General features: G+C 44.9%; 1 protein-coding gene across 3 annotated transcripts in view; it reads right to left on the bottom strand.

The window, feature by feature from the left end:
- LOC100752556 (dynamin-binding protein) overlaps positions 1–20955 on the bottom strand; it is a 101206-nt gene that overhangs the window by 54473 nt on the left and 25778 nt on the right. For 2 of the 3 annotated variants that reach the window (XM_027407253.2, XM_027407254.2), the window contains exons 2-4: positions 16210–16364; positions 13718–13840; positions 4946–6922 (exon numbers count right to left, since the gene is read on the bottom strand). In XM_027407253.2, coding sequence (XP_027263054.1) covers positions 4946–6922; positions 13718–13840; positions 16210–16354 — 2245 coding nt within the window. In that variant the 5' untranslated portion in view covers positions 16355–16364. Of the gene's footprint in view, positions 1–4945; positions 6923–6989; positions 7189–13717; positions 13842–16209; positions 16365–20955 lie in introns of those variants that run through there. The other variant, XM_027407255.2, reaches the window with a different exon arrangement.

The following is a 20955-nucleotide window of genomic DNA, read 5'->3' as shown; positions in this document are numbered from 1 at the left end:
GAGAAAGAAGGCAGAGTGGGAGAGATGCCATGGAGCTGCCGGAGAAGTAAGATGTGACATAACAAGCCACGAGCCTTGTAGTAAAATATAGAATAATAAAAATGGGTTAATTTAATTATAAGAGCCAGTCAGTAATATGCCTGAGCCATTGGCCAAACAATTATAATTACTATTAAGCCTCTGAGTGTTTATTTGGGAACCGGCAGGCAGGAGAGAAACCTCCATTTATACACCACACACACACACACAAACACACACACACACAATCACACACACACACACACACACACACACACACACACACACAGCTTCGAAGCCAGCCTAGATGATATAGTGAGACCCTATCTCAAATAAAAACCGATTGTCTTTTGTTGACCTGTTTCCTGACATTACATAGAACACAAGCCAGAAACCAGGTGTGCAGTGCATGGGAAGCTGACTCACTGTGTTGAGGGCAAACGTGGGGTTCTGGCGATGACCCACACTGACAGTAACTCTGTAGGCGTATTCAAAGGCTGCAGGACAGAAAGTGTGATTAACTAGAAGCCAGTGTCAGTAGGCTCACTAGAGTTTCAAGCATGCACATGTGATTGATACCATGAGTGTACCTTTCTCACTGATCAGTGTGAGTCCATGCTTGGCTCCTACTGAATGCCAGCATTTGATGAATGAGGAGTACGTGCACACGGAGATTCTGTGTCAAATTCAGGTATGTGAGCCTCGCCTAGAGATGGAAAAGCACTATGACATACTAGAGCCTCTCCCAGGGTAGCACTCAGTAGCTCCGAGTTGTAAATGTAACAAGTTCTAAGAAACCCGGAGGTCTGAGGGCTGACCTGCATGCATTTGCTGCCTAGAGAGCCAACACATTCAAAGGCACAGTGCTTTAGATATGGCCCCTGACTTGATCTCATCCCATTCGACTGGAAACTCCATAGGGCAAACAGCACTTCTAGAATGTTAATCACTCCATACTTGCTTTTGGCATAATGCTAAAATAAAGAATTTTTCTAGATGACATTGGCTTGACCTGAGCCCATACCAAATGACATGGCTCTTCCCCAACACATGGCAATCTGTAAATACCTTCTGGTACTCTACCTTAACTCCATAGGATAATTTCAAGTAAAACTCCCAATTCTCAGAGACCAACACTGGTTATTTAACCTGTGTATTTCCTATAATGAAGTCTAAGTTATTTGGGCCTTTTCCCGGTTTAAAAAAAAAAAAAAGCTAAAAAGTTATAAGAAATAAAAAAAAGTTATAAGAAATATATATCAAAACATCTTAAAACTATTAAAAATGCTCAGATAATAATTCAGGCAGGAGAGGCACTTAGCAGTTAGAATACATTATGCTCTTGGAGAAGCCCTGAGTTTGGTTCCCAGCTCCCATTTCAGGGGGTTCATAAGTGCCTGAGTCTCCAACTTCAGGGGGAGTCTCAGACACATACACAGAGTTAAAAATGAGAACAAAATCTAAAACAAAACAAAAAGCAAGCAAAGGAAAACTAGGATCATAAAAACATTCTGTGACAGTTTTGCCAATCTCCCCCAACCTTAAGCCTGAACTTTGTCAATGACCTCCTGAAGAAAAGACGTCAGAAACGCACACACAATAAATAAATGAATAAAATAAAAAGCCCAAGAAAAATCAGGTGAGACATCTAGCAATGAGTGAACAGACTAGAACTCTCCTAAGAGAATAAAGTCGAACAGTGTAGAGATGTGGGCTTGAAGGAGCCCAAACAAGAGTGGGGAAACTCCTCCACCTGCAACTCCGGATGAGTGGTCAGGACCATGAGGAGTAGGCAGGACCCAATCTACTAGTTTTGCTTAGAGTGGCTGCTGTTAGTGTGAGTTCATGAGAATGTATGCTCATGGCCCCGTATGCTCATTATAGCAATTCACACTTACAAATAAAACACATACCTATGTGTTTTACGCTCTATGAGTATGCCAACTTTGTAACTGGAAGCTCGCAACTACCTGTAACTCCAGCATCGGGGTATCCGAAGTCTCCTCTGACCTCCAAGAGCATCTATAACCATGGCATACATTCTCTCTCTCTCTCTCTCTCTCTCTCTCTCTCTCTCTCTCTCTCTCTCTCTCATACACACGTACACATAAAAAGAAATAAAAACACATCTTCAAAAAATAGTTCCACTAAAGTCTAAGCATCTTTGAACCATACGTCAACTATCGAACAATGATGTCCCCATATGAAAAGTTTTGTTTTTGTTTTTGTTTTTCAGGACAGGGTTTCTCTGTGTAACAGCCGTATTCGGGAACAATTCTCCTGCCTCAGCCTCATGAGTGCTCAGATTACAGGCACACATCACCAAGCCAGCTCCACTTTGTATATTATTTTTCCTGTGAGTCTGCTGAATAAGAACTCTCCAGAGAGAACTGGGAATGTGGCTCAAAGAGCCCTCTGCACAAGCATAGGACCTAAGCACCCAGCACCCCATGTACAAGGCCAGGAGTGGTGACACACGCCTATAAGCTCAGCACTGAGGAAGTAGACACAGGTGGGTTTCACTGGCCAGTCAGCCTAGCATGATCAGCAAGCTCCAGGCCAGTGGCTCTCGACCCCTTTGGGGTTGCACATCAGATATTTATGTTACAATTCAAAACAGTAGCAACATTACAGTCAAGAAGTAGCAACAAATAGATGGAACTAGAAGAAACCATCCTGAGTGAGGTAACCCAGACACAAAAAGACAAACATGTATGTACTCACTCATATATGAATTTTAGACATAGAGCAAAGGATTACCAGCCTACAATCCTCATCACCAAAGGAACTAGGAAACAAGAAGGACTCTTAAGAGAAAAATGCACGGACCCGGGAGAATGGGAAGGAGCAGGATCTCCTGAGTTAATTGGTAGCCTGAGGGTAACAGAGAGGGAGCTGCCAGAATGAGAGGAGAAGAGGAGAGGAGAGGAGGAAATGGAGGAGCAGAAAGGTTGAGTAGGGGAAGAATAGAGGAGAGCAGGATGAGAGATACCATAACAGAGGGAGCCATTATAGGTCTGAGGAGAGATCTGGCACTAGGGAGATCTCCAGAGATCTACAAGGATGACACCAATTGACAATCTAGGTAATGGTGGAGAGGCTACCCTAAATGCCCTTCCCCTATAATGAGACTGATGACTACTTTTTATGCCATCCTAGAGCCCTCATCCAGTGGCTGATGGAAGCAGAGGCAGACACCCACAGCTATACACTGAACTGAACTCTGGAACCCAGTTGCAGAGAGGGAGGAGTGAAGAACAAAGGGGCCGGGACCAGGCTGGTGAAACCCACAGAAACAGCTGGCTTGAACAAGGGGGAGCACATGGACCCCAGACTGCTGCCTGGGAGGCCAGCAAGTTACTGATCCAGACCCCTGAACATGGATGTCAATGAGGAGGCCTCGGCACTCTAGGGGGCCCCTGGTAATGGATTAGTATTTTTCCCTGGTGTAAGAAGGGACTTTGAGAGCCCATCCCTCGTGAAGGGATGCACTCTTGGCCTGGACACATGGGGGAGGGCCTAGGCCTGGCCCAGGATGTCGTGGTGGACTTGGGGGAGCCTCCATGGAGGGCCCTACCCTCCCTGGGGAGCAGAGGGGGGAAGGGTGGGGGGTTGGCAGGGGCTGGGGGGAGGGGAGGGGAGGGAGAAGGGATTGACATGTGAAGCAAGCTTGTTTCTAATTTGAACTAATAAAAAAAAAGAAGTAGCAACAAAAATAATTTTATGGTTGGGAGTCACCACAACATGAGGAACTGTATCAAGAGGTTACAGCTGTAGGAAGGTTGACAGCCACCGCTCTAGGCCAATGAGAGACCCTATCTCAAAAAACCAAGGTGACAGCAGTTGAAGAACAATGCTCAAGGATGACTTCTGACCCATACACATGTACACACATATGCATGCATACCTACACATGTACCTGCACACACACACAGAACTTCAGAGACTAGCCATGGAATATGCATTTTTGAATATACCAGGTGGGAAGGAGTCAAAAGCTATAGTAGCGATAACACCAGCTTAGACCTCAGCTCTCTGCAAGTCACTTAACAGCTCGGTCTAGTTCCTCCCTCTATAAAGTGGTGTCTGAACAATCCCTGCATGAGGGCCATGAAAAGACTATTTTTTTTAAATTTGTTTTTTCTTTTCTTTTTAAAGATTTTATTATTTATTATGTATACAGCATTCTGCTTCCATGTAGATCTGCAGGCCAGAAGAGAGCACCAGATCTCATTACGGATGGTTGTGAGCCACCATGTGGTGGCTCACAATTGAACTCAGTGCTCTTAACCTCTAAGCCATCTCTCCAGCCCAACTCTATTTTTTTTAGTAATTTATTTTTATTTTACATGAATTGGTGTTTTGCCTTCTGTTTGAGGGTTGGATTTCTTGGAACTGGAGTCATGGACAGCTGGGAGCCACCATGTGGGTGCTGAAAATTGAACTCAGGACCTCTGGAAGAGCAGTCAGTGCTCTTAACTGCTGAGCCATCTCTCCAGCTCCCTGCCCCGTGAAGCCTCTAAACAAATAGTAACAACAAATGCTAACAAGAAAGAAATACAGGCTATCACTGCCGTCACACGGCCCCTGATCACAAAGATAAAGTTTTAGTTTTCTCAGGAGAGTTGGCCTGGTAGACTTCAGTTTAGAAAGTCTAGTTTAGGAACTTCCAATCTGCAATGTAGCATGGATGCCACAGTGGCAGAGGGGGTACTGTGTCAAAAATACACTCGTTTATGAGGCTGGGCTTCTCTATGAGCAGTAAATGACGTCATAGATACAGCACAGCACAGCAATCTAATTAGGTGACAGAATGAGGAACTAGGAATCGAGATGTGGATCACTCTGTGTTGACCAGGGTGCTTTTCACATAGCCAGGCCCTCACTGAGCCTCAGTGTGGAGATCACACTGTTTCCTGACTCTTACCTCTCAGCTGCTGGAGCTCCAGGGTCAGACTCTGAATGCTGCTCTCATAGAACTTGAGATTTTCCAGCATCTCTGCCCTCAACGATTCATCCTGCTTTTCCTCCAACATCAAGGTCAGCTCTTCCTGAGCCCTGGTGTACATGTCCAAGTCATTTTCCACATCCTGAATCCTCACCAGCACAGAGGGGCACAGAGACTGAGACATCTGGGCTGGGCTCTGATCCGCAGGCTCAGGGCACTCCTTCTCTGGGGCCTCCCAACTAGGAAGGGTACAGGAGGTGGGCTTGGGAGAGGCTGTGTTCGTCTTCTGTTGCGTAGAGGGAGGCAGGGGAGCTGGGCGGGAGGGCCGCACTGCCAAGGGGGGTGCAGGTTTGAGGCTCTGGTCAACCAAGTGGGGAGAAATGGATGTTGGGGTACAGGGTCTGGGTGGTGGTGGCCTCAGGGCCTTTCTCCTCTCGGGGAGCTCCTGTGAGGGAACTGACTTCGAGGAGCCTCTGACAATATCCTTCTCAGAGTTAAAATCCATGATTGAAAAGCGGCGTACAATTTTATCTGGCTCTGTGCCAGGCCCTGACAGGCTCTTCTCAAACTCTATCAGCTGTTGGGTCAACTTGGAATCCAGGTCGATGCTGTCCCCCTGTGGCGCCGTGGTTACCTCTGTGGCGGGCCCCTTGTCTGGTGGCCCAGGCTGCCTCTCTGATCTCTCTGGTGCAGAATAGAGGCTAGAGGCATTTTCTGCAGATGTTTGGTGCTTCTGACCACAATTGGCCACAGCTGGAGGGCGAAAGTAGCTAGGTTTGGCTATCCTTGAGGTTGTGAGGGAGGAGGCCCTGTGAAGTGGATGTGCTGGCTTCTGGAGGGACCTACACTGGGCATATGTTGTTTTGGGAGGCAGACTGGAGTAGTCGCGAGTCCTGGCTTCTAGAGGGACAAAGTCCAAGAATGGGTCTAAGCTTTGGTGGCTCCCTCCTGGTGTTGAAGAAAACTGACCTTTCTGCACTTGGGGATGAAAGGGTACCCAAGGCTGGGAAGAAATGCAATCGACTATCTCTGAGGGGTCAGCTGTGGAAGGGTCTTTAACAAGACCCACACCTGGGGAGCTTCCTGAGTCATCTTCACCCTGACCAGAGTTCTCACTCAGAACACACTCAGGGACATCGTGATCTAGGGGAACGGGGGTTTGTTCAGGCAGAGCCCAGTCGGGCTTTTCTGCTTCACACTCCTGTGGTCCGAGTGTTGCTTCCTCCACCACTGAGTTCTCCAATCCATCCACTGAGCTTTCAGAGTTCTCAGGGAGACTGTCTTCCTGGGGCAGAAGCACGGTTTCCTCCGTCCTGGTGCTAGGACATAACTTCACGAAGCGATAGGGAAAGATACCTGTCTTGCCCTTCAAACGTCCTTCCAGCCAGCCATCCTCCAAGGTCCCCAGAATTTGGATTTTATCCCCTACGTCAAAATCCAACTCATTGGGCTCCAGGGCTTGGAATCTGTAGAGGGCAAGCCCATAGGTCCCTGTCGGGTGCTCGTCCTCATCAGCCCCACTTTCTGTCTCTTCTGTCAAGACGTCTACTTCCCCATTAGCAATGCAGTCATCTCCACTTCTGGAATTTACCGACTTATCCACAGTCCGCAGGGGCCCCAAAAGCTCTACGAAACCTTCTGGGAAAATGCCTCTCCGACCATCTAACTCTCCTTCAAACCAGCCAGGCTCAGGAACTCCGATAATGGTTATCATGTCTCCTTCCCTGAAGTCCAGTTCCTCATCCAGCTGGGCAGACAGTCCCATGAGGGCCCGTGCTTGTCCCATGGAGTATTCTGGAGTCTGAAGCAATGCACTCTGTGAGTGCCACTGTTGGCTTTGAGAGGTGAGACAGAACTCACGAACACAAGAAGAGGGGAAGAAGCCCCGGGCACCCCAGCAGCTTCGGCCCTGCAGCCATCCTGCGGTAGGAGAGCCATCGAGAACCACCAGGTCTCCTGAAGGAAGAAGCAAAAGTCAGAACCTTGGCCAAAACCCCAGGCCTAACCCGACAGCCAACAGTACCTTTTTGTGGCTGTTGAGACAGGACTGTACTGTGCAGCCCAGGCTGTGCCACAGCTCCCATGCCACAGCCTCCCGAGTGCTGGGCTTGTGTGTATATTTGTGAAGATTCTCTCCTTCTACCTCGTGGGGCCTGAAGATAGAGCTCAGGTTGCTGGGTTTGGCAGCAAGTACCTTCACCTGCTGAGCCATCTCGATGGCCCTATAATAAGATCGTTAAAAAATTCCAGTGACCTGCTCTTTTGTTATTGCAAATAACCAGTACTTCAGATTATTGTCACAAAATATAAACCAAAAAGTTACATTTGTCTTAGTGTTTAGATTCACCACAGTTTTAAAAACACATTCCATAGTTGTATAACCAATTGCTTTATAACAAACGGCTGATTATGTAATTATGTATATTCATCTTGTGGATTACCAACTTTAATCTTACTTTTAGCTTTCCCCCTGGTCAGTGCATGGGTTCACTCTCCAGGGCAGAGCTGCTTGAGGGACACAGAACGGTGGCAAACAGTAAGAAGGAGGGGACAGCAGAGCATGGTTCCTAGTCAAAGATGTTGGGGAGGCTATCTGCTATGTTCTTGACTTATTACTTTTAATGTGTATGTATCTTGTTTGCCTCTTGACTTATTACTTTTAATGTGTATGTATCGTGTTTGCCTGCGTATGTCTGTGCATCAGGGAGATGCAGTGCCTGAGAAGGACAGAAGAGGGAGTCAGATCCCTCAGAACTAGAATTATAGGTAGTTGTGAGTCACTATGTAGGTGCTAGGAACAGAACCCAGGTCCTCTGCAAGAGCAGTCAGCACTCTTAACTTCTCAGCCATCTCTCAGCCTTGTTCCTGATTTTTCTTTTTCTTTCTTTTCTTTTTTCTTTTTTTTCTTTTTCTAAGACAGAGTTTCTCTCTGTGTAATGGTCCTGGCTGTCCTGGAATTCACACTGTAGACCAGGTTGGCCTCAAACTCACTGAGATCCACCTACCTGCCCTCTGCCTCCCAGCGCTGGGGTTAAAGGTGTGAGCCATCTGTGTCCAGTGCTTGGTTCCTGATTTTTAAAAAGATTGTGTGCCCTACCTTCCCAAGTGCATGTAAGTGATCTGGTGATGGGCACACTTCTCTTTGTATGGTAAGAATCTGAGATGTTGCCTTTTGCACAGTGAACATTCAGTATCCATTTGTTAATAATGATTATTCTTTATTCTTCAGCCTCAGCTCCCAAATTCATATTCTCCTGCATCTAAAATTGGTTCCCATTGCTAACTTTCTTGTTCTTTCTAATTTCTTCTTTCAAAACATTTCTTCCATTTTATCAATTCTCTTTGCTAATATCCTAGCCTAGTTTAATTCCCACTGTCTTCCCTTTTAAATATTACCTCAAACATTATTTCTTTTAGCCCATCAAATGATTATAAATGTGCCAATTTTACTGTATCCTTTTGCTTAAACTTTAGTCACAAGACATGACGGCCTACTGCTCATCAATTTCTTTCCTCATAATTCTTCTTTGCTTTCTGAGACAGGGTCTCACCGCAGAGCACAGGCTGGACTGAAACTTGTTCCAATTCTCCTGCCTCAGACTCCCATGTGCTGGGAACAATCCTAGTCTTATTGTCTGGATTCAATAAAACATGTTTGTTCTGCACGCACTCTGAAGAGTCTCTACTGAGACACCAATGGGCCATTCTGTTTTCACCCCCTTCAAGCTTGTGCTTGGGTTTTATTTAGTCACAACCCCTCTGTTCTCCAACCATTCATCATTTTATCTTGCTTATGACATGAGATGCTTGGAAATCTCACACAAGAGGATTTTTCCTTTGTGTGCTTTTGAGACAGGGTCTCACAATGTATCCAGTCTGGCTTCAACCTTGCAACCCTCCAGCCTCAGCCTTCTAAGATTAAGAGCATGTACCATCACATACTGCTGAACTCAAAATCTCTACTATTGCTACTCTCTCTCCATCTAAAACCTTAGCAGGCTTCCTTAAAAACATCTTAGGAGCTCACATTACCTTGGTCATCTGTGGTCTACCAAAGAACCCACTTCTCTCTTTGGTCCTGGCATTTGGATGTTAGCATAGGGCCTGGCACATAACATAACATTTTAGACTTGATGGCAGACACCCCGTATATTTCCTGACTTTTATTGTCCTTAGACTTATTTAGAGACAACAAAAAATAGTGTCTTGCTCCCATATTCCTGTAGTCCTTAATTTTTGAACCCACATGCACTGACCAAAGCTTTGGGTCCTGAGAATTACAAGTGTCCCCCCTCCCACAGTGACCCTAAGGCCTGCCATCCAGGCCACAAAGGGAAGTCACTGGTGACATGACTGCTCAGACACAATGGGTCTCTTGGTGAATAGGAAAATCAAAGCATGCCATAACTCCCACTTTGCTGGCTCTGAAATGCCAGGCTCACTTCAAGCTGTAGAATGCCAGTGTTCTCTGTCTGGCCAGAGCTCCATGAACTTGGACAATAGGGCTTGTTTTCCTGTCTATTTCAACAGTGGTTTTGATGAGCTTTGTTTCCGGGCAGACCGTAACTGGGCTGCTTATTCACAGATGATAAAGGAGGATTCTCAAAACAAAATAAGATGACTCCCATCTCACACCAACACACACAATTTAGATGGTACTTTTCTTTAGTTCAACACCCCCCACCTTACGTTTTTGATTTTGTCCTTTGTTTTTCCTCTTACTTGGTGACTACCTTTATTTTATAGGACTAATTGCTCCTGGGGTGGGTTTGTTGTTGTTGTTTTGATTTCTCTAGTTTTTGTTCTCAAAATTCTCCTGTTTTAATTAGTCCAGCAAGTTATTTCCCCGGAGTCCTGGGTAATTCTTTAGGAATGAGGGTATCTGGTGGTTCTAGACTTCAGAAACACTAATATAAAGATTTCCTGAGTTAGTGGGACTAGGTTTGGGAACAGGAAAGTAGAAATTGTGGTGACCCTCAGGGTCAAATGTGACTACTCCCAGCCATACTGTCTGTTTCTTTGGTTGGGTTTTTCCTTTGAACAGGAAGTGGATTGGAAGTAAGATTATAGAAAGGAATGTGGGTCTTGTTAGACTCCGATACAAGCAGTCTGTTTCTGCAGGGTCAGCTTCCTCCTTGACTCCACTCATGGCACTAGCTGCCCAGGGCACTGTGTGCTGTGTGGAGACCACAAATTTTCTTTATCCTAACACTTCACCTCATGGCATTAAAATTTAAGGTTGTTGCACTTCAACTAATAAAAGTCAGTCAGCAACTTATTTATACATTATAAGTTTATTTTATTGGCCCTTTGAGAGGAGGTTGACTAGAAGTGCAAGATGTAGACAGCCATAAGCATTGTGTGCTATATGAGGAAATGATGGGTGGCACCCCATAAAATACAGTATTGTCTTGTTCTCAATCTCCTGATCTTTTTGTCTTTCCCTTGACATGTTCTTTTCCTGTCTTCCTTCCTTCCTTCCTTCCTTCCTTCCTTCCTTCCTTCCTTCCTTCCTTTCTATTTCTTTTCCTTTTTTTCTTCACTTTTTGTTTTCTATTTTTTTCCTTTTTTCTGGACAGTTGGTGACTCTAACCACTCATAATGACTCTTCTAGAAGAGAGTTCTGTTTCTGAACCCAAAACATAAAGAACAGTCCAAAACAATTGAGTGGCTTCAGGAAGGGGGGAAGGGTGACACCTGCTGGAAGAATTACTGATGACTCCAACCCCAGGCAGACTATCTGGGGAAACATCCCATACATGCCAACTTCAGGGAATGATGTTACAAATGGCCCTCAGGAGCCTCTGCCTGGCTTACACTATAACCTCATTGGTCTTAACAGCTATCTGGAGGTAGGTGTTGTCATCTTCAGCCTTTATGTAAGGCTAGCAAAGAGCTAGCCCAACATCAGCTACTATGTGGCAAAGATGGATTTAAATCTAGGGTCATTAGAATTCCTGACCTCTAAATCATATTACCTGCTTTTAACATACTAGTCATAACACAAACACAAATTACTCACACACACACACAGTTTTTCTCTTTAGGCTATTTTATGTATTTTTGTTTTGTGTATATGAGTGTATTGTTTGCATGGATGTCTGTACACCATATGTTTGCAGTCCCAAAGAGGCCAGAGGGAGTGTTAGAACCTCTAGAATTGGAGTGACAGATGGTTTTGAGCCTCCACGTAGGTGCTGAGACTTGAACCTGGGTCCTCTGGAAAAGCAGAGTGCTCCTGACTACTGAACCACCTCTCCAGATGCTCTTATTAATCTTATGCTACTTAAGAGTAATTTAATAACAAATATAAAGACAGTATGATAAAACACAGCAAGGCTCTCATGTAGCCGAGGCTGGCAGTGTGGCACAGATACTAAATTTTGGGTTGTTCTGCCTCTGCCTCCTGGATGCTGGGGTTATAGGCATGCACCACCACATAGATTGATTTAGTGCAAGATTGGACCCAGGGCTTTGTGTATATTAGCCAAGCACTCTACCAACTGAACTACACTCAGCACCCCAATACTCCTGGAAGGACCAGAGTTCAGTTCCCAGCACCCACATAGAGTGACTCACAACCTCCATCACCTCCTTACCCAGGAACCGATGTCCTCTTGACTTTCACAGGCACCTGTACACATGTGACATGCCCTCAGTCGCATACACACAAATGACAACAAACAAAGCCCTGCTGACTGGAGCTCAGCCTGACCCTGCTTACTCACTCTTGTTTCAGGTGACTCGTGGCTAAAAGGTCTGTGCCTGGATCTTCCAGAGAACCTCCCAGAAGGCCCTGGGTTCCTCAGACATATTTTAATTTCAGAGCCAGCTCAGAACACATCAGATGAGTCTTCTCAGTGCTGACTTCAGCAGAAAATCTTACTCTTTTAAAAAATTTTTGAATTCTAAGACTTGACCATACAACATATAATGTTGAAACAAAACTAATTCTAGCAGATATTTCCTCAAATTCTTCATAATATTGAACACACAGCTTATTTATACCCAATACATGCTTCTACCGGTTGTTTTCAGCAGGAGCCAGGATTAGGAAAGAAAAAGCCCTCACTAAAGCTGGAGGTGTGACTCGGTGGTAGAGTGGTTGTCTTGCTGCCTAGTGTGCAATGGCCAGGTTTCAACCTCCAACACCAAATCAAACAAACGAACATGCAATCAAGCAGGCCATGCTGCTCATATCCTGTGCATGGCTCACAGAGACACCACCAGACTCTTGTCCTTCTCTTCCTACCCAGGGAGGCCTGCTCTGGACTCCCGACCACCCTGGGATAGCTACGAGTGAGGACAAAGATCCCACTATAAGCTCACTGTCTCGTTCACACTGTTTTCAGTGTGATTAGCAAGAAGGCTACAGAGGGAGGGGCAAAGACTGGATACAGGCTCACATGCAAGCAACTCCCAAGACATCAAAAAATTCAATATTCTTTTCCTCTCATTGATTAGGGGCTAGAGAAGTTTGCTAGGCCTCAGTTCCTCTCTCTCTCTCTCTCTCTCTCTTTCTCTCTCTCTCTCTCTCTCTCTCTCTCTCTCTCTGTGTGTGTGTGTGTGTGTGTGTGTGTGTGTGTGTGTGTGTGTAAGAATTAAGCTGTCCTTCAGCATCATACTAAAAGAACAGTTACAATATAAACACACAGTTTGTAAGTTCTTCTATTTTGATATGTTGACTGGGACATCACAAAACTGGGTGGGTCACAAGCCTTAGGCTATAGCACTACTGGTCTCTGTTTATGTAGACAGGCATGGACGTAACCAAGTGGACACGTGGAAATGGTTTCCTGTCCGTCTTTGGACGTCGGTGCCTGTTAGAGTACAATGGTGAGAAATACTTGAAGCATCCTGGGGATGTGGCTAGCACCATCTGTTTAAACTGTTCCCTTTTCAGCTGGTTCTCACAAGAACTTTTACACTACCCAATGGAAGCACAGTCATGGGGAAGCCTTGCATGTAGCTCTTATTGGTCACATCAAAATTACTGTTTCCCTGTGGTATATTAGTAAGCAGTGACGCTGTCAGCAAACCACACAAGGCAGTATTTCTGGGGAAGAGACTAACACTGGAATGTCCAGAGCATGGGGCAGTGATAGACAACACTGGGCCGAGGATACGCTGACGAGTCGCTATCCTGAGCCCATACTTCTTACATGTCGTGAGTTGCCTTTGAGTAATGGACAGTTACTAATATTCCCAATTCGGAAGCTTCCATGAGAATACTTTTGTAGGGCTGCAGAGACGGCTCAGCAGTTAAGAACATGTCCTACTAGTACAGAGGATGGGTTCCCAGCACCCACATCAGGCAGCTCACGGCCACCTGGAAGTCCATCCCTATGCTCTCTTCTTACTGCCCAGGTACCTGCACTCATGTTACATATTCATAGGCCCCTCACACACACATGATTAAAGATAAAAACAGATTGACATGGTGGCGCACGCCTTTAATACCAGCACTGAGGCAGAAGCAGGTAAATCTCTGTGAGTTTAAAGCCAGCCTGGTCTACATATGAAGTTCCAAGCCAGCCAGGGATATATAGTAAGACCCTGTCTCAAAAATATAAAAATAAAATCTAAACAATAAGAGAATACCTTTCTGGGGAAATCCTATGAAAATTATCAAGCCCCACTGGCAAAAGGCTGTACTCTCTCCCGCATTGTATCAGTGCTGCAGACTTGCAGTGAACACATCTTTAAAAGACCCTGTTCTCAAGACTCTGCCGACCTCTGATGCTCTATTACCTCGATGGAGAGAAAGACTGTTCATCTCCTGTGATGTGAATTCGCAGGTGCAAACAAACAGACTCTCTCCCTCTTTCAGGCAGGGGACTGTCACAACCTCCACAAAACTGCTGGGAAACTGTCCTGAAAAACAGAAGCACACATGTTAAACACAGAGCAGTCTCTTAAGATCAAATTTTCTTTCTCTGTCTGTGTCCCAGGACAACTCTCTTTCTCAGTCCATTCACAAGTATGGATTGAAAATTGTCCTATGCTAATAATTAGAGAACTTACAATGCTAAAGTACACATCACAGAATTAGATGTATGAAAGGACACAGATGCAACTCAAAAGCGTTTATTGGGCCAGGGAGATGGCTCAGCGGATAAAAGCATGTGCTTCCATGCCTGACAAGTTGAGTTAAACTCCCAGGTCCCCATGGTATAAGGAGAGGTCCTTATGAGGTCCTATGCTCTCCACATGTGTACACACACACACACACACACACACACACACACACACACACACGTACACACACACATATGCACACATACATGCACACATATAGACACACACACACAAGCACATACACACACAAGCACACACATACACATACATGCACATACAAGCACATACACAAGCACATACACACACAAGCACACACATACACATACATGCACATACAAGCACACACACACATACTAGCACCCACATGCACACACAAACACATACACATGGGCACGAGCGCGCGCGCGCGCACACACACACACACACACACACACACACACACAGAGACACATACAAGCACACACATACACAAGCACACAGTACCTAAATAAGCATTAACCACTGCACTCTGGCACTCTAGCAGTTCACTGAAGAGGGAAATGTGAGTTGGGTGGTTTTGATCTTCAAAGATCTGAAAATCTACTTAGATAAAATGGATAATGGGGCCCTGAAACCCACACACATAGTCATAGAGATTCAGAGGGGGCTGAGGATGGGTCAAGAGGAACACAAGGTTTGTATGAAGCAGAGCAGTTCAGTCTGAAGATGGGTAGAGTTTTATAGGTGGTGTAGGAAGACAGGGCCTGCCAGACAGAGGAAAAGAACAAGAGATATGTCCTGAATTCGCTCAGGTATCCCCAGACCCAACACCTTGGTATGAGCCATCATCACCTGCCTTCCGCGTGACAGTAAATCTCCTAGAACTCACTCGTAGACCAGGCTGGCCTCAAACTCAAAGAGATCCATCTGCCTCAGTGATCCACCTGCCTCTGTCTCCTCAGTGATGGGATTAAACACCTGTGCCATTGTGCCTGGCCTATAAGTCTTTTTTTTTAAATGTATTATTGCTTTATTTTATGTGTATGTGTGTTTTATCTACTTGTTTATCTATATACCATATGCAGTCCAGAAGGCATTAGCTCCTCTGAAACTCCAGTTAGATTGTTGTGAGTTGCCATGTAGATGCTGGGAACCCAGGTCCTCTGGAAGGGAAGACAGCACTCTTAACCACTCAGCTACCTCTCCAGTCCCTGGCCCCTTATTCTTAAAATAAGAGCAGCGGCATTTCTAAGACACAGATCTGGTGATGTTGAAAGCACCAGTTTCTGGCCTCCTCAACTTCTTACCTTGCACACCTTGGACCTCTGGACCCCTCAACCAGTTGGTGACCTACTGATATTACCTCAGTGCTCCCATGTTCACTTCTATGTCAGGGCCACTGAGCAAGCAATTCTCTCTGCCTTGCTAACACCTACTCGCTGGTTTTATGTGAATAGAAGTATCACTTCTATTAGAAAATAATCTGTGTATTCCCCCAAAGTTGGTAGGTACTCACAGCACCTACTCTCAGAACTACATCACATACTCCAAGCCAGATGCACACAAACATGTGTAAATTAAGGACTAAATAAGTATAACTGTGTGACGTGTGACAGAAGGGTTTGCCCTTCTTTAGGGTAGCTAATGGAAGAAATCCATGTTCATATGAATCTCAGAAATAGAAGAAAGACAGCCAGGTGTACAAGCGTGGGAGACAGGAGCGTCCACAATAGAGGGTGACATTAATTAATTGTTGTCAGTGCCGTCCTAGGAGGGACTGAGGAGGATAAATCAGTCTCCCCTGAAAAGGACGGACATGGAGAGGGAGAAAGCCAGAGGAATGAGGTGGATCGTACTTACCCGAGGCAAGCTGCCTGTGAAGAGCAATGACAAATACCAGGAGTTCCCAACAGAGGCATAATGCACAATTTGAGAAAGGGAATAATAATGGAAGACAGAGCATTGGGAAGGGAGAGAAAACAGACAGAAAACTAGGCTGGCACAGCAGGTGTCTACCCACCCAGCCCCTACAAGGAATCCATACAGTGAGATGGGCAATGGCAGAAACTCTCCTCCCAGGCCAGAGACATGGTAAAAGTGAAATTACTCACTTGGGCTTCCCATTTGACTTTTATTTTTCATATGCAAAGAAGAGGGTGGCTGTGTGTGGAGGAAGAACCTCTTACCTGTAACATCTTCCTTCTTTCCGAGAAGCCAAAATTCATCCACCACAGCCAACACCTCAATAACGTCTCCCACGAAGAGTGGCAGCTCCTCTGAGACGCTAGGACAGAAGTCAAAGATGGCTCGGACCACAGAGCCAGCCTCCATGCTTCACAACCTGCAAATCCCACAGCATGAGAAAACAGATACTTAGGGCAGACTATAAACCTGTTTCTTGAAAACCTAACACTTAAAATAGGAAGCTAATAAAAATGTATCAGAAGATATATAAAATATAAAAATGTAAAGGTTTTTTTTAATATTTTATTTATTTATTATGTATACAGTCTTCTGCCTGCATGCCAGCAGAGAGCACCAGATCTCATTCAAGGTGGTTGTGAACCACCATGTGGTTGCTGGGAATTGAACTCAGGACCTCTGAAAACAGTCAGTGTTCTTAACTGCTAAGCCATCTCTCCAGACCATAAAGCTGTTTCTTTAAAAATAGCAATTTATGCCAGGCAGTGGTGGCACACAATTTTAATCCCAGCACTTGGGAGGCAGAGAAAGGCAGATCTCTGTGAGTTCGAGTCTACAAGAGCAAGTTCCAGGACAGCCTCCAAAGCCACAGAGAAACCCTGTCTCCAAAAACCAAAACCAAAACCAAAACCAAAACCAAAACCAAAAAAAAAAAAAAAAAAAAAAAAGAAAGGAAGGAAGGAAGAAAGAAAGAAAAGAAAATCCAAAGACTTTACATTACAGCATTCCATCCATTTCCCATGACAATCATAAGACCAGGATGGTGACAGTCTGTAAGTCTAGATACTCTAATTTGTCCAAGGACACAGAATGGAAGGGTCAGAACTCACACACCAAGATTTAAAACCCACAGAAAAACGGAAGTCCATGGAAAGAACTAGAAAGGGCCAGAGACGGTGTCTCCAGGGGATGTTTAGTACCAGCAAATCAAACATTTGTTTCTGGTTTGAAGATGCCTGTGGCCCAGCCTGCACTGTCACAACGCATGATGGGCCCATCACCCTGGTGTGTCAGGCTGGCATGCTAAGGGTGTGTCTACACACTAGAAAAAGCACATGTTCACTTGGGAATTCTCAGCCATGATCGGACCAATCCTCTCCAAATGCCTTCCCAGGGGCTGCACAGGGGCAGCTCAAGTTCTCCAGGCTGGCCAGGGCCCAGTGTTTCTTTCTTCTCAAAGATTCATTCAGTGTTGTTGGAGGTGGAAAGATTTTTTTCCATCTCACACATGTCTAACCTCATCAAAAAGCACCAAGACAGGCCAGTGAGAAGGCTCAGCTGATAAAGGTGTCTCCAAACCCGGCAACCAGAGTTTGACTCCCAGGACCTATGGCAGGGAAGAGAACCAGGGGCTTGAGCGATAGCCAAGCAGTTAAGAGTGCTTACCGCTCTTCTAGGGGGCATGCCTTTGATTCCCAGTGTCCATGTCAGGTGACTCACATCTGCCTATGATTCTAGCTCATGGGAATCCAAAGCCCTCTTCTGGCCTCTGGGGGCACCCACATGGTGTGGAATAATGTTCACTGTAAAGATTTGTCACTCGGATAGGTTTAATGAAACACTGATTGGCCAGTAGCCAGGCAGGAAGTACAGGCAGGGCTACCATACTGGGAGAATTCTGGGAAGAGGAAGGCAGAGATGCAGTCATCAGCCAGACGCAGAAGAAGCAAGATGAGAATGCCTTATGGAGAAAGGTACCAAGCCAGAGATAAGAATTATGGGTTACTTTAAGTTGTAAGAGCTAGTTAGTAATAAGACTGAGCAATAGGCCAAACAGTTTATAATTAACATAAGCCTCTGTGTGTTTGTTTGGGACAGAATGGCTGCAGGACCCGGTGGGACAGAAACTTCCATCAACACACACACACACACACACACACACACACACACACACACACACACAGAGAGAGAGAGAAGAGAGAGAGAGAGAGAGAAGAGAGAGAGAGATAGGGAGAGAGTGTGTGTGTAAATAAGTATATATATATAAATATTTAAAAAAGAACCAAATGCCTAATGAAAATAAAACAATAAGCTACAACTGTGGCTTCTGATTTTCACTGCTGTGAAAAAATGTAGGAAGCATTGAATAAATAGCAGTATATTGATAATTTACTGATGCTCCATAATTAAATATTACACATTTGATTTGTACTGTTGGGTCAAAGTAGCTGATTCTTGTATTGCTGGGATTTTTTTTTCTTTCAATAATGAGATAACTGGGGCCACAGCCAAAAAGAGAAGTGACCACTGTACTCCTCGCACCCTTCTACCTCAGGCTTTCTGGTTTCACTTTTCCTTTTATGGTGCTTTGCACAGAACCCAGGGCCTCTTGCATGTTAGACAAGTGTCATACTACTGAGCATCTATTAAAAGCATCTAATTAGCTATGCCTGGTGGTTCATGCCTTTAATTCCAGCACTCAAGGGGCAGAGAGATAATCACCTTTGTGAGTTGGAGGCCGGGCTGGTCTATATAATGAGCTCCAGGTAAGCCAGGGCTACATAGTGATAACCTGTTTTAAAAGCAAAACTAACAGACAAAAAAAAAAAAAAAGAAAGAAAAAAGAAAAAATCCCAAATCTAATATTTGTATAAAATACTCTGAAGCGATAGCATAGTGTATATGTAAAACACTAGGCTTCTTCGGTGATGAAGAGCCAAGTTCAAATCCTGGCTTTACTATTCATTAGCTTATCCACCCTGGACACATTGCTTAAACTCTCGGGTCTTTCATTCCATGACCTGAGAAATGAAGATGCCAATACTTCCACAGTAACCATCATGAGGGTGACTATAATGATAAAGATCAGTGACCAATGGTGACACAGTGCTTCCTCATGCCACAGGCTGTACTGTGTGCCACGTCAATGAGTCCTCACGATGACCTACCCACTTATTCCTGGTTCCCAGTGGGCAAATGAGGACACAGGTTCAAAGAAGTGATAAATTCTGTCTAAGGTCACACAGTAAGTCAGAGACAGAATGGGAATCCAAATGTCTGTCACCAAAGCCTTGCCCAGTACGCTGTATGAATTCACAGAGAACATGACAGACATAGTAGCTTCTCAATAAACATTAGTGCCTATTACAAATCACTTCCACAATTAACTACGAGTTCAAATCTGTGCCACTGGTCACCAAAGAATGCACTGTCTTCAAGTAGATGAACACGTCAATACTTACTATTTCAACATGGCTAGTTTAACCTTGACCATGTTTTAAAATAACCACATGGGGTCAAGTGGGATGGCACATGCCCATAAGTCCCAGAACTCCAACAGCCAAGACGGGAGAACTTGGAAATCTAGACCAGCCTGGTCTAAGTAGTCAGATCTTGTACGAAAAGTGAAACAAAACATATCTTGTGCCTTTCTGACATCTCCCAAAGAAGACACCGAAAGAGCATGGCTTACTCAGACTGCCGGAAGCAAGTTCATTATTGCGGCTGTACAGTCCTGTGCTGCAGTTAACCGAAGCCACAGTCCTAGACAGTTACAAGACCCAGACCTTTCTCCTGTGGTGCCAGCCTGCCTCGGCTTTCAGCTGATCTCCTTCATCGGCTTCATTTTTTTTTTTTTACAGATTTACCTATTTCTATTTTATGTATATGGGTGTTTTGCCTCATACATGTATGTCCCCACACCACACGTGTCTGTGCCTAGCAGAAAAGGATGTCAGATCCCATGGAACTGGAGTTACAGATGATCGTGAGCTGCCATGTGGGTGCTGGGAATTGAACCTGGGTCCTCCAGAAGAGCAGCCAGTGCTCTTAACTGCTAAATTATCTTTTCAGCCACCTCATCCTCCAATCAGCTTTTCCACCCCTTTCTTAGTTTTTATTTTGTTGAGACAGAGTCTTAATCATGTAGCCCTGGCTAGAACTTGCTATGTAGACAAGGGTGGCCTTGAACTTCTAGAAATCCACCTGCTTCTACCTCCCAAATGTTGGGACTAAATGTGTACACCTGCGTACTCAATTCAACACAGTTTCTAGTTTGTTGTTTACAATCCACAGCAACAACTTTACTAAAAGTTTTCAGATAAATAAAAGTAAACAAACTCTAGATAGCAGGCTGACATTCACACAGAGGTTAAGAACACACATTGGTGGGGAGTTTTTCAACAGTTTTCATGTGCTCTGAAGTCCCTTTCTTAGTTTCTGGCTGTCTTCCAGGCATCTGAAGTTTCCAGATGTCAGATTTCTGCAGGAGGGTCATGTCTAAGAATTTTTTAAAACAGAAAACTAAGCATAATATCTGACAAATCTTTTAGCCATCTATGTTATTAAAATAAATCCTCACGGTTGGATCAAGATGGACATAATTTTCTGGCACATTTTTTCAAAGTTCTCCCTGTCTGACCAAATGTATGGCTCGCTCTCTGAGCTGCTAAGAAGCATCCTCAGACCCACTGATTTTGTGCGTTTTAGTCCTGTGAGCTGAAAGGGTTAAGCACTCCTCCTGGCACCTTTTCACATCACCAGAAAATGACTCATACGCAGAGGAGAATCCAGTTCAATAAACTCCTTTACTAACTGACCTCCTACTCTGCTGGAATGAGTGTGGAATCCCAAGAAACACACACCCTAGAAGGGCACAGAAGTCAGACTCCATGATTCATGCATGCAACCAGACGGCAGGGCTTGACATCTCCCACGTTACGTAGGTGATGAACTAACTGTTCCAGAGTTGCCCCTGCCCTGTACATACACTGAGAAGCACCTATTGTCAC

Source organism: Cricetulus griseus, chromosome 3, assembly GCF_003668045.3.
Source record: "Cricetulus griseus strain 17A/GY chromosome 3, alternate assembly CriGri-PICRH-1.0, whole genome shotgun sequence".
In the NCBI taxonomy this organism is placed as follows: domain Eukaryota; kingdom Metazoa; phylum Chordata; class Mammalia; order Rodentia; family Cricetidae; genus Cricetulus; species Cricetulus griseus.
Note: the sequence above shows the minus strand (reverse complement) of the source record. Positions and strands in the feature narration are given on the sequence as shown.